We start from the raw sequence: 14,811 nt of genomic DNA, 5'->3' as shown, positions 1-14,811 counted from the left end.
TACTTACCCACTAATTATAAAGTTCACTTGTTGATAAAAAAAAAATCGAATAGTATGCATGAGGTTTGCCATCATTGTAAAAGAAATAAATCAAATTTACTTAATAAATAGATTTGACTTAACGTAGATTTTAATATGAATTAAATCTTAATTATTAAATATTCTTCTATCTAATTAAGTCATGATTTACCGATATTATCTTATACTATTTTATTAAAAATAAAACTCCTTAATTATAAAAGATTATAATTTCCTTACTGCTAAAGGACTCCACTCTATATAATTCTAAGCAGGATAATCATTTTCTAACTTTACACACACAGATGTCTTTACAATTACAACATACAAATGCATCCTTCATTGTCGATGTTTGTCAAAGACTAAAATTACCAAAAAGAATAGAGTTAAACACTTAGACTCACATCAAGATTCATGTAGCAACCAAAACGGAAAAGATTAAGTCATTTAAGATACAATCTCTTTTACGCATTTCTTAAAAATCAAGAGTGAGTTTAGTTAGGAAGCAAGAAAATCAAATCCTTAACTAATAAATAATATAATAATGAACTTTCTTTTTATTTTTTCCATATGTTGTGTTTTCTTCTAATTAAAATAAAAATTGTTAAAAGTTTTCTGGTTTGAAAAAAAAAGTTGTTTACCCTCTAGTTAGGATTCTTAAGTTTCAAGCTAGCCACCATATTTATGAGTGTATTCCCATATATATTTATGCTACTATTCACAATAAAATGAAATAAGTTTGTTTCCTAAAAAAAACAAGTTGGGTACTAAAATATTTATACATGCATCCATCTACATAAATATTTTAAAGAAATCCCCGTGCTTAGATTCAAACTCGTGTAATCGAATATAATCATCTCTAATCTTTGAATTGGAACTAGACAAAAAGAAAAGTCACAATACAAATTACAAAAATAAAATAATAACAATACACACAAAAGTGGGTGAAGTGAAAAAGTCAAGTCAACTAAACCCACAAGCCACAAAAAGGGAGAAGAAGGGAAAGAAGAAGCGCACGATAGCGTCCACTGAGCTTAGATGCGCCGGACTCGATCACCACGGGGTTCTTCCCTCCAAGCCTAACGGCTTTACGATACACCTTCATTCCCGAATCGCCAATTTCCACATTTGCCCCTCCCCATAAACGGTGCCGTTTCGTGTACCAGAAGAGAATCTTGTACTTCACCGCAGTAGCATAGTCCACACGGTACCACATTCTCCCAGCCACCGCCGCGGTGAGGTTTCCGCCGCCGCCGCTGAAGTTTCCGTGCTTGGTGGCCTTCTTCTGGTGGCCCTGGTAGAACCTTTGCACGGTGGCGTTGCCGAGTGGGCGCGTGAGGTTGACGCTCTCGAAGACTCTGAAGGAGAGGAGAACGTCGTCGTATTGGATGCCTTTGTCCTTGTTCCCGTTGGTGAGCTTGAGAGCGAAGAGTATTGTGGTGTTTTTGTTGTGAGTGGAATTGGAATTTAGGGTTTTGTTGAGGGCAGGAACGTAAATGTAGTCGAGGTAGCATTTTGGTTCGTCAACGCGGAGACTCAGCCATAGGAAGAGCGCTGTGAGGCCTATGGTTATTAGGAAGGTGACACAGCGCGAGCAGCAGCTGTCGTGCTCCGCCGCCATCTGCGGTGGCCGGAAGAATATAGAGACAAGAAAAACTGTGTTGTTTGTTTGTTTTGATGCTGTTGTGTTGGGTTGCGTTTATGTGTGTGTGTTTTTATTTCTGGGTTTGGAAGGAGAGTTGGGACGAGTACATACTAGGAAAGTGGCAACTTTTTAGGAGCGTGTTCTTTTTTTCCTTTACGGAGGATATGAAAAAGAATTTAGTTACACCCTAGTAGATTTTTTTGTACTGAGAGAGGTAAATCCTCTTTGGATTCATTAATAGTTTATAAGAGTTGTTGTAAAAATATGATTAAATGATCACCTGTTTCATTTTTTAATTTTTTTGGTTTCATCTTTTATTTTTTTAAGGTTTATTTTGGTTTTTTATTTTATTATTTTGATTCAATTTGTACTTTGAAAATTTTATTCTGGTATTTTTTTTTCCAATTTAATCTTTCACTTCATCTAAGAGTGAGATTGTTAATCTTATAAGAATGATTTTTTTTGGGTTCTATTTTCTCTCCTTTTCCTCCACTTCTTTTTTAATAAAAAAATATTTTTAAATGATTAATGACATCAATAAATAAAAGATCAAACTCAATCAAAAAATTAAGATAAAATGATTAAAATGACATTTTAAAAAATAAAAGACTATATTAAAATAAAAAATGAAAACCAACTTAAAAAAAAATAAATGATAGAGTAAAATAAAAAACTAAATAGTTCATTTAGACTAAAAATATATTATTAATGTTGTTTTGTGCTTTTTACTTGAAGATCGTTGGATTGGTAAATGCAAATTCAATTTTTCTTGGTCTATGTTACTAAAAATATATCATTTAGACTAAAAAATAATTTTCTAGTCTATGTTACTAGAATCAAATTAAACCGAATATGTAAACATTAATAAATAATTGGTCGAGTAATATTGAATTTAGTCCTCTTAAAACTGAATTTTTATATTTAAGGTTTAAATATTACGAATGAAAAAAATATGATTGAGAATGAAGATTCCATTAAAGATGATCAAATAGATTTTTTCAATCAAGATTAGTTATCAACGAAATTAATATATAATCCTTTCCAATGTCATGGTAATAAAAAAATAAAGTATATAAATTTTATGATTAAAAATTGTAAAATTTTAATTGTATTATGTCCTTAAAATAAATACATGTCAAATAACCTAAATAAATTTTAATGATTTTTTTTGTGAAAATTATTAAATATATGTGAATTTAATGTTTATCATCCTATTATTTACTCTCTAATAGGAGTATTTAAATTTATAACATAAGAATAAATAATTATGCATACAAAAATATTAATCGTGTGCTTTTGTAAAAATTAAAATGCTAGTAATATTTATAACTTGATATATTATTATTTCCAGATTTTAATACTATATAAAGTTGACACGTAATTAATGTTTTGCAACTAAAACATCAAATTATCAGTAAGCAAAATTAAATTTTAAAAATTATGGAATAATGTTTTAGCTGATTTTTTCTGATCTTATTAAAAATGAAATTGGTTTTAAATTTTAATATTTATTTTTGTTTTCAATGTGACCCCGATTATGGCTTGTCCTTGAAGGTTGCAAGGCAAACATGTGAAAGTGAAACTCTTTAACTACATGAGATTGTGAATTTTATTTTTTTTATTACATAACGTGGAGATTGAAAACACGGATTGACGATGGTTCGAGGTAATTTGGTATATGGCCCAAAGAATGCGTGTTGGAACGTGCTAGGCCCAAAGAATACGCGTGGAACAAAGAAGAAAGATATTTGTTTTGATTCGTCTATTTTCTTATATATAAGCCGAACACGAGAGAATGAAAATTATATACGTGTTTGACAGAATTTAGTATTGAAGTTTTATTTAGTGATATAAATAAAAGAAAACATTGAAATTGATAGGCATTTAATAAGAAGATTAATTATCCATATTAAGATAAAAGAAAAATAATTTTATATATGTGGTTAAGACTTAAGAGGATAAGTTTTGGCTACTTGACGGGTATCATGTTAAATGCATATTCACAAGAGACAGAAAAGAAAATATTAAAAATGTTTGATTGAGAGAATGGAGTGAGAGTCTCATACTTCAACTTGTATATCCTAAATTATAACATTAATAACATCAAAAAGCTAACATGAGTTTTCAAACGAAATTTCAATTTCGATTAGAATATAGTATTTAAAGCATTTTATATCACACTTAATTTTTGAAAAAAAATATTAATAAAATACTCTTTTAAAAATATTTTTAACATTTTTTTGTTTGTTTAAAAAGTGATTTGTGTACTAAATACATGACTTTTTAGAGAATTAATTAATGTAAAGTGTTATTATTAACATTTTTTTAAATAACAAAGAATGTGTAAAAGTTGCTAATTCCTTGAGTAGTAGTACCAGGAGATTAACCCATTTAGTAAATAATTTCTTATGGTGGCACGCCTTATCTTAAAAAGGGATATTTCCTCCCCAAAACTTTTTTCTTTTGGTTAATACCATTCAATTTTATTAACTGACTTAATTCTTCTTAGCCATTTGAGATACAATTAGTAGCAATCCTGTTCAAAGAGTTTTAGCCCATCATGCAGTACCACCAAATAATCTTTCACTTCTTTTTTTATTAGAGACGAAATGATGTCATTTGTTATTTAGTTAGTTGCTCAATTGGCATAGATCCAAATCTTTATATTTATATTGATAAATTGCTTTTTATGTCACATTTCCCCCTCCAAGGAACTAATACATTACTTAAAAAGAAGATTAAAAAGTAGTAGCAGTAATTAGACATGGTAAGGATGTTCATATTTGGTGACAAGAAAACATGAAATTAAGGTTGAGTTTGAAGCATTTTTAGCCCAACGTAGCGATCACAATACACGGAGGGAGACCACAAAGCCCAAATGTACACTAACATTTATCTCGTCTTCTTACATTGGACCGTGTTATTATTATTATTATTATTGCAAGTGGAAAAATAAGTTACAACCAACTACCGTATACAAGAAGTTACTTGTAAATGTACTTGAGTGAGTATAATTTACTATGAAAGATGTAACAGTTGAAAATTAATATAAAATGCGATAGTGATTTATAATAGTCAATAGTAAAAATATCGAGAAGAAAGATAACATTAAATAAAATAAGTGTCTTTTAAAATTTTTGAAAAATAAAATTAATAAAATAAAAATAATATTGAGTATTTTTTCGGATGAGAGATGGTGTGGGTTGATTGAATAGAGTATTCGTAAGAATAAAAAAATAAATTAAAAAAGTGGTTTTAGGTATAAAATGAAAAAAATGTGTACGTAAAAATATTATTATTATTATAACTAGAACTAAACTATGAAACTATTAACTTAATAAGTGTAAGTCAAATAACAATACACATTAATGATTAATTTTATTATTGATCAAAGTTTTCTGAAAATACTTTATGATTTTATTGGAAAGTCAAAGATTTTAATTACCGACTATATATAATTAAATGATATTATTTAATTTAATTATTCATTCGAATAAATATTATTCCATTATATAAACAAATTCTATTTTATTATATATTGAGTCTATTCTATTAGGACATTATTTAATTTTTACTCTATTTCTGCAAATAACTATCTTATCATAAATACTTAAAATATATAATTGATGGATTAATTCAATAATTTATTAATTTGTATATTAATAGATTAATATATTTTAAACCTTAAAATGATTTTTTTCTATCATAATAAATAAAAAAATAATTATTTACATAAATTATTTTGTATCACGCGCACAAATACGAGGATTCAAATCATAATGAGTTTATCAATAATGATAATAATTTGATTATTACATATTATTATGTAAAATTTGGTGTTATGCCTTCTTCTGTGCTCTTTCTTCATTTATATAAATTCATATTTTAAATGAAAACCACACAATACTCTTTCTCTCCGTCCCATTCTTATGCTTCATCATCCTTGTCAACTTTATGATATGTTGACATTTTGTACTCCTAAGATCGATCATCTTCAAAACTTTAAAAGATCTTGTATAATTTGAATTTCAATTATAAATACCTTTGTGTACATTGTTATTTTCAATTTCATTGTTATTTTTTTCTTTTGAAATAACTAATTGTTGATATTTTCTATTTCTCATTTCATTTAATTTCAATGGAGAGATCGATTAATACAAACAAAAAACACAATTACATTGACCTTTTTATTCTTTATTTCTCTATTATAAGTTTCTTTTATCCTTTTCAATTTTATTTGAATGTTTTTTTACACAATTTGTTTGATATAATGTATTGAAAATTTATTTGTTAATGTCATTTTATATTCTCTTCACTTTCAATCTATTATTATTCTCATTTTAAATAGCTAATTACTAACATTTTTTTATTTCTTTTTATTTTATTCAATTTCGATGGAGCAAATGCATTGACTTTTTTTTTATTCTTTCTCTACTTTAAGGTTTAGTTTATATATATATATATATATATATATATATATATATATATATATATATATGTATGTATATATGTATATATTAATTTATATATTTACTTTTTCTTTAATAGTAATATTTCTTTCTTTTCTTTTATTTTTTCAAACAATTTATGTTTCATTCGATTTGTCTTTTTTTGTAAGTATCTCCGTTGGTTTTAATCATTTGTATTTTTTTTTCTTGAATAGTCAATGCTAACATTTTTTTCTTTTCTATCCAATTTCAATAAATGGATAAATACAAACAAGAAACACAAATCAGTTTTTATCTTTTTTAATTTTTTATTTGAATATGTAGTCTAATAGTTTCCATTTCTTTGCTTCTATTTTTTGTTTTGTTTCAGGTTGTTTAAATGTTTTCCTTCTTCCATAAAAAAAAAAAAACTCCCACATCGATTAATTATGTCAAGAGAATTATTTTTTAAAATTAGTTATGTTTCTATTTAAATCTTTTTATTTTTATTTTTTGGGTTTGATTTCCAATCATGCATATGAAAAAGGCTTTCTTAGAAGAGACCATACCTATTTCGGTGATCTTTATGCTTTACAAAAATTAGTAGTTTACATAACATTATTGATTGGAATATATATTCTAGGTGTAAACAATTTTTTATAGTTTAATCTTTTTTTTTATCTTCTTCCTCTAATGTAATTTTTTTTTAAATTTTTTATAGCTTATTTTATGCTTTATATTTTCTTCTTCTAATGTAACAAATTCTCAAAATTCAAAACACTAGAAAATAATTTAATATAACACTTAATTTGGTATACTAACACACATTCATTTAAAAATATACAAAATAATTGATAATATATTACAAAATGATAATATTATAAAATAATTATAAATTACCAAATATAAATTTAATATCCCTACAAGCCAAGCGTTATTACGCTAGTACGTTATATTAGAAGGTTATTCTAAGAATTGGTTTTGCTCTTGCAGCTTCTCTCACTCTGGATGTATGTTTGATTTGGATTAGGGATGATTCTTCCGATTGATATTATATTGCAATATTATATGCTTTTTTCAACATTCAGGATTGTTCAAAAGGAAGGAAATAATAGATACTTGGCAATTGATTTAATTTTTTTGGCCTATTTGCTCTGAATTGAAATAGCTTATCTTGATAAGGTATCAAATCTAATCAAAGTTTAGAACCTAGAGTTGGATCACATCAAAATTGTAATGCGCTTGTTTCTCATTAGTCAACTGATGTGCTAATCCTTTTTGCTATTTAAAATTGCGCTAAATAGGAATTGAATAAATTATAGTTTAATGTTAATATTCTTTTGCGTGGAGTCGTTATTTTATGTTATGTATATATATATATGAATTGGAGTATTCTTTCTTCGATCGTTCTATAAATAAATATCTTTGCGTTAAACGTAAAAGGAGATTTGACAGTGTTCGTACAAAAATAAGATCCATTACAACTAAAAACACAAAGAAAATAGTAACCTTATAAGCTTACCTACATTATCCAATCGTAATCAAGGACCAACCAACCAAATTTTCTGTAAAATCATAACCAGAGAATGTGACTTGATTTTGTATGTAGTGACGATCGACAACAAGACATCACCAATTGAGGTTCCGTTGCTTTGTATTTGTGTGATGAGGATTGAATTAAGACTTAAGAGGGTTTTATTGGGTGGGGGTCGAGAAGAAGGACGTCACGGGGTTGCTAGAAGTACAATATAGATGTGTTTGTGTGTGTCTTTTTTTGTTTGAAGAAAATAAATGCTTTGTGGTATTTTTTGTTTTTTTATTAATAGGAATCAAACATACCACATATTTATAATAACTTACGTACAAGATTCAATCTGATAAGCTACACCCCTTAGTAATTTTAACTTCTTGGAATTTTTATCTTCAAAATAAATAGTTATGTCCTTAAAAAAGCTCTCCAATTAATCATGCATGCCCTAGCCCCTAGGTACATAGCTGAAACATGAGTACTTTTAATTAGTTAGTGGAAGGATCCCACGTATCATAGAAGATAGGATATGTCTTCTTATTGATAGGAAAATAGATATCTAGGGACAAAATATAGCTAGGTTGAAACAAAAAAAAGAATTACATGTGACCCAGTTTCAGTTTCAGTCACAATATTTGATTTGTTTAGCAATCTTTTTATTTCATATGCAGTGCTTACGGTTATGGATTCATCTCTCAAGCTGCGGGAAGTGATTTGGGTGGTGATTCTCTTGACAAGTGCTTCCTGGGCACATATATATGGTGTTTAATTACTTATATATTATTTTTGTCATGATGGTCAAGTTCCCTTCACGTGGCCAAAGTTAAAGTGTTAGGGTTCAATATATAATTTCGATTTTGAAAAAAGTATTTATTCTTATTATCATGATGAAGAAAATAATATCCACAAACAATAGAAAATATAATTTGGTTATTCTTAGAGGTAGAAGAATCAAACTTAAGTCGTCATTAGATAAAGTTTTATAAGATTGAGTTTCATCTGATTTTCGAATTTAAAAGTTTCTTTTAAAGATATTATTTTATCGTAAGACCTCATATAAACAAATAAAAACTTTCATCTAAATAAACTAATGAATTTAAACTTATAATATGGTAGTAGGTCGACTTAAATAATTTGATTATTAATACATTTTTCATTTTAATATTATAAATAGTTTTTAAAATTAAATAATTACTATAGTTATTTATCAGCTAATATTTCGAGGGCACTCCTTAATTTGCATTAATTAAAAATAAAGATTTGAGTCTAAATAACTATATGATCCCCTCAACATATCTATACAGGTTTAAATGTTTAATTTATATTTTAATACTTGAATATCTGACATTTTTTAATTTTAATTCATATAAAAAATATATTTATATAGTCTTCAAAATAAAATACTTGTAATCCTTCATAAGAAAATTAAAATCACACCGTTTTTATTAAATACAAAAATAAAAACTAAAAACTAAAAATATTCATCATATTTTTTTTGTCTTAAACATTTAAACCTTTTTACACATGCATATATTTCATTCTTATCATGTACTAGTAATTAGTGCTCGATCACTAACCTCAACCTTGGAACAAAAAGTACCGAATGATAAGCTCAAAATGTGATGATTAAACCTGGAGAAGAAACATCAACTTGTCGAATTGTGATTGGGAAGGACAACTTTCTGAGCAGCTAATGTGGTCCTGATACTTGGGGTGTCATTAATTGTTACTACAAGAGAAACCTAGAGAGCCCCACTTTATCACCTGTTTCCTTAACATCTTTCTCTATCTGCCTTCTGTACTCTCCAAAAGTAAACTTCCTGTACATTGGTGGCATGATGTGGCTCTCTATCAATGCATCTTTCGAAGGGTTATAGAAATATGCCACAGAGAACCTCTCCACCTTTTCAGCTGCCACAACCCGGTGCTTAGCACTTATGTAAATGTCATTGCTCAGTGCCTGCACAATTCATTTTTGTGCTCAATCACTCTTGCAATTCATAATATATATGACAAATCAATCTAGAATGAAATACATCTAATTATTTTTTTTATAAATATTAATTGTTAATTTTTTTAGAATGTTATTGAGAGAGATATAAATAGGACCAGATCCAAGGGGGGCACGCAGTGGCCTTGCTCCCCTCCTTTATGTATATTTTAGAAACTAAATTTATTGGACTAATTAATTTTGCCATTTTAATTTGTTGAGGCAGTTTGGCATTAGATTACTTTTTTGACTCTAGCTAGTGGGTTTGATCATGTAGTAAACATCTTGTCATGGAGTTTTCTTTAATTTCTTAACACCCTTCCCCATCCCCCGACCCCTTCTTTATCATTTTTTCGTGCTTATATCATTGATGTAGGTTTGGCCCATTTTGGTCCATTAGGGTATGCTGGAAGAGTGCCATTGGCGAGTAAGCAATTTAAAGTGAGGCAAAGCCAGTGTTTGAAATTATTAAGAAAGAAGTTGTTTGCATACTAAATTTATCACATCACTCTCTATGTAGATGTGAATTTGTATACGTACAGGACCCACAGACATATATGAGTTATCTTGAGAAAAAAATATTATTTCATATGCAAGTTGAAATTATGGCATGGGGATGGAGTATATCACATCAGATTTTTACTTGCTACAATCCTCTGGAGGTCATTAATGATTTTTGTGCATTCTTTTCCTTCCACATATTTTTTTGCTTATAGAATGATCCGTGCATATGAGTTGACTAGAGTGACGTAAATTTTGCATCACTATATTTTTCAGTTCTATTATGTAGACATTAAATAATTAATGCTGTACGTATATGTATTATAAATATTTTTTCATCTTTCACTTTTTTTTAATCTTTTTCGTGTCATATTAAAAATATTCTCTAAAATTAAACGAGACACTAAAAGTTATATCATTTTAGATATAAAAATATTTTTATTTACCTTTTCATTTCCCTTTATACTTGTTGAAAGAGTTTCATTTGTTCTCTCTCACTCTTTATATATTAGGTGACGTGACATCTTACACTGATCCTATATGAAAACGTAAGTGGTACGAAACAAATTAAGACTCATTTGCAAATAATGAAATGCCTAGCTATTATATACTGTTTTATTTATATTTTGACACCGATAATTGTTATATCATTTAACTAGTTCCTAAATTCGTCCAATCCTTCTTCTATACCACTCTCCCAAAAAATATCCATAATATATGGTTAGATTCCCTAATACGTGTGCTGGACCTAAATTCAACCCTGAACTAATTAATGGCTTAAACTGGAAAGTGCTATGTGAAAGGTGATATAAGAAAAGTAAATGGTGGAATGTGGTTTTCGTATTATTATATACCTTACATGCCTTGTGAAATAATATCCCTTTTGAAAGTACTCTATACCCGTACCAATTAATTACATTACTATCTCTGATCTATCACACAACTTTTTTTTTTAATATCATAATTAGGGTTTTGAAATATCTTTACAATTTTTTTATATCTTTAAGTGAGTTATGAGACTAATTTTCATTCTAATACTTAATCACATTTAAAACTCATTCTCACCAAATATTATTTTTGTGAGAATTGAACACAAATCTTTCCCCACAAGCAATTTGAAAGGCATAACAAAAATATAAGCTATGTTATTCTGCAAGAATAAAGTAAGAATGCTGAGATCATTACCTGGAGTAAATCACCAATATTAACAACCAGAGCTTGGGGGTTAGGTTTGACACCAAACCAATTTCCATCTTTCATTATTTGCAACCCCCCAATCTGGTCCTGGTTCACTATAGTGAGGAAACTAGAGTCAGTGTGAGGTAAGAGGCCAAACACCCTTGAATGGAATATTGGACATGGTGGATATCTGTTCAGGCGAAGAAAGCTAGTGTTTGCTGAACAATTCTCTCGGAAGTAGCTGAATTTGATGTTCAGTTTCTGAACTAGAATTTGCACTAAGCTTTCTGCCAGGGGGGAAACTACTGATGCAAAAGCTTCAATAGTTGATCTAGATTTGGCATAACAATTTATTAGAAAAATTATAATGAGAGAGTAAATTAATAACTTAAGAGAAATTGTACAAGCAATTTAATGTCCTCGATCCAACAAAGGTCGTAAAAATAATTCACCACTCCAAAATAAATTCAACGTGCAGATTATAGAAAAGGAGATGTAAAGAATACATACAGAAACTTTTGGTCACCTTCAATTAATTGTTGCCTTAAGTACATGCAATCACTTTATATGCAAAAGGCCGTAGCCAACATCATTTTCTTCATGCATAGAAAAAAATAAACTTCATAATATTTATTGTTTGTATCGTGCATATTGTTGGATATCAGAAGAAAGAAGATGAACCTTACATGTGTATAAATCAGTTAAATCATAATTTCACTTTTAATACCTATACATGTTTTGTTCAAAGGAAGAGTTGACTAAAGTTATTATTCCTTGGCATCATTTTTCTTTGAGTTAGAAATATCAGAAGAATTAAGTGTTAAAACTTTAAACCAAATCCTATATATTTAATTTAGCCTATATATTATTTACTGTTTATAAGTTTTGTAGCATGCTGTGATCCTACAAATTGAGAAATTATTACATGTTTCTGCAACATCATTTGTCTAAAGTCTTGACCAATCTTAACCGACATAAAATCAAAATTTTCAATTTATGAAAAAAATTTATAACACTTAATTATGTCTTACAAACAAATTAGTTAAGACTACGGTAGTTTTGAATCATGTAATGATTCTCTTAGAGACTACATGCAAGTGCTTTCCCACCTAGAATTTGAGAAGAGGAGATGATAACAATGCAGTGTCTACCTCAGGCTTTGGTGCTGGTCCATTCTAGCTATATCTGGAAGAAACATGTGGAAGGCTTCTGACCATGAAATTTGCCTCAAGTTTGTGGCAGATGGGTTGCCCCACCTGTAACTTCTGGCAGCTGGTAAGTTCAAGAAACTCTCTCTGGACTTTCTTGCAAAAGGGGTGCGGAACACTTCAACTTGCTCATGCCGCAAACTCTGCAGAAGCTCTTGTGAAACCCCATGATTCACAACCTGGAAAAAACCCCACGTTCTGGCGGCTTCACAGATTTCTCTCATGCAATCCTCCCTCTCGACGTGGCCGAGACTTAACTGGCCAAGATCAATCAGAGGAAGCTCACGCCACTCCGATTTGTCATTTCTAATTATGCCACTGCCACTGATGCCAACATCAACACTGTGCGAGCCTTGTAGAAGGAGGGGCTTGTAGAACTCTAAAAATGGAGGTTCATAATCCATTTGATATGGAGTGAGCTCTCCCAATACTTGGAATTGTACTTTCAAACTCGGAAGTTACACAAGTTTATATATATATATATATATCCTGTTAGAAATCTATTATGTCTTCATTCTGATCGAGCTATATTTTTAAGGAAGAAGTTAAACGTACACCATGGGTGAAAAGAAAATATAGGGATAGACTGAAAAAATAAAATTAAAAGAGAGATAACTTGATAAATATTATAAATTATTAAAATTTATTATCAATATATTATAAATCAAGAACTCACGTGATAAAAAAATAACTAAAAAATCCCTTAAAATAAGGATAAAAATCACAAGTTATTTAGATCAACAAATAATTCCACTATTATCAATAAATTAAATAATTAAAAAAAAGTCTCCAAGTGCTTAAACAATGCATACAATTAATGATAAATCAAGTTGAATATAAAACTTATAAAAATATACAACAACATACCCCCAAAAAAAATATAAGTGTTTTCCTCTTAAGACATCTTATTTGAATGACGATCCAAGTAATTAATTTCACACACATGAACCTTCTTTATTTGTTTTTCATCTTTTGGTTAACACATCAACACTTAATATACTAAAGCTCGTAATAATAATCTTTAGGACTAAGAAGTTAAGAAATTATCATAGTTAAAACTCTTGATTAGAAGCAAAAAGAGAAGTAATGCACCTACCCATGACAAGGTTGAAATCAAATGACTACAAAGTGATGGCATAGGAGGATTTCATCTATCCCCATAGCTCTTCATAGGCTTTTGAAGGTAAATCAAGTTACTAAGAAAGAGAATGGACTTATATATCATAGGAGAGGTAGGAGTGAGCAGAACGCTAAACAACATGTTGCACATGAAATTTATTGGGTTTGTGAGAGATAGAGAAAGATACTTTGCGTGCTTAGCCTCTATGTCACTAGGAAGATTTTTGATCTTCATATATGGACCCATCACTAAGAAAACTTTCAACACAAATGATTTCATGTCACCCCCAATTCTATTGTACTCTTCCCATTTGGTTGGTCACATAGTCGAGAACTATTATCATACTTTAATCTAAAATCTTATGATATTGAGTTTGTGAGTTTTTTTCACTTATATATTGCTCAACTTCATCATTTCTATCTAATGTAAAACTTTACTTTCACACTTATACTTCAACAAAAACCAAAATTCCAATTAATCAAAAAGTAAAATATCCACTTTAAATATCATGGCATATGAAACAAAATACTTCTTGAAAACTATATGTAAAGGCTAATCATGTGTAGTCAAATGACATATTAGACATTTGTACTTCTTAGCAAATTAAATTCCTATCTAATTATAAAACCTTTAATTTACTGTTCAATTTTATAGAATATTATTTGCTTTAATATTATTTTACTGTAAAATTTCTGTTAAAATAAAATAAAAAAGACTAAATTAGATGATTTTCTATTAAGTTAAGAACTAAAGTGAAAATTTTATAAAATGAAAGATTAAAATGAGAGATGTTTTGTAATTTCAAAAATTAAGATAAGTTTATTCTAAAGTGGAAAGCATATTACTAAATTTTTATGAATCATACTTTTTTTTCAATGAATCTATGTTGATTTTATAATTTTTAATGAATAATAATATATATGTTTGTCATTGATGTAATATATATATATATATATATATATATATATATATATATATATATATATATATATATATATATATATATATATATATATATATATATATATATATGTATGTATGTATTACATCAATAAACTGTTAAGTCGTCGATATGTAGGAATATAGAAAAACATATTCTTTAATTTTTACAGTTTGTTTATATATAAAAATTTAATAGAATAATTTTAATTTTTAAAGGATTTTAATTGTTTCTCATTAAATAAGGGGCTTGGAT

At 28.3% G+C, this 14,811-nt stretch overlaps 2 protein-coding genes across 2 annotated transcripts; both read right to left on the bottom strand.

Moving 5' to 3' along the window:
* Nucleotides 1-789: 789 nt before the first annotated feature.
* Nucleotides 790-1,906, bottom strand: NDR1b (CC-NB-LRR resistance (R) protein). The gene has a single exon (NM_001248138.2). The coding sequence runs from the start codon at nt 1,637-1,639 to the stop codon at nt 986-988; it is 654 nt and encodes a 217-aa protein (NP_001235067.1). The 5' UTR covers nt 1,640-1,906; the 3' UTR covers nt 790-985.
* A 7,186-nt stretch (nt 1,907-9,092) lies between these two features.
* LOC100790757 (gibberellin 2-beta-dioxygenase 8) lies at nt 9,093-13,802 on the bottom strand. Its single transcript, XM_003539515.5, has 3 exons — nt 12,440-13,802; nt 11,295-11,619; nt 9,093-9,578 (listed from the first exon to the last, which is right to left on the bottom strand). Exons 1-3 carry the CDS (start codon nt 12,898-12,900, stop codon nt 9,348-9,350), a joined length of 1,017 nt encoding a protein of 338 aa, XP_003539563.1. The 5' UTR covers nt 12,901-13,802; the 3' UTR covers nt 9,093-9,347.
* Between the last annotated feature and the right edge of the window lie 1,009 nt (nt 13,803-14,811).

Source organism: Glycine max, chromosome 12 (assembly GCF_000004515.6).
Source record: "Glycine max cultivar Williams 82 chromosome 12, Glycine_max_v4.0, whole genome shotgun sequence".
Classification (NCBI taxonomy): domain Eukaryota; kingdom Viridiplantae; phylum Streptophyta; class Magnoliopsida; order Fabales; family Fabaceae; genus Glycine; species Glycine max.
The sequence above is the reverse complement of the archived record's forward strand: the minus strand, read 5'-3'. Positions and strand labels throughout refer to the sequence as shown.

What these genes read in the sequence shown, in the direction of transcription:
- LOC100790757 (XM_003539515.5), bottom strand. Translation starts at nt 12,900, where the DNA reads ATGGATTATGAACCTCCATTTTTAGAGTTCTACAAGCCCCTCCTTCTA. An exon ending in GACCAGCACCAAAGCCTGAG is followed by an intron (nt 11,620 to 12,439) that starts GTAGACACTGCA and finishes TGCCAAATCTAG; the next exon opens with ATCAACTATTGAAGCTTTTG. An exon ending in ATATTGGTGATTTACTCCAG is followed by an intron (nt 9,579 to 11,294) that starts GTAATGATCTCA and finishes TGAATTGTGCAG; the next exon opens with GCACTGAGCAATGACATTTA.
- NDR1b (NM_001248138.2), bottom strand. Translation starts at nt 1,639, where the DNA reads ATGGCGGCGGAGCACGACAGCTGCTGCTCGCGCTGTGTCACCTTCCTA.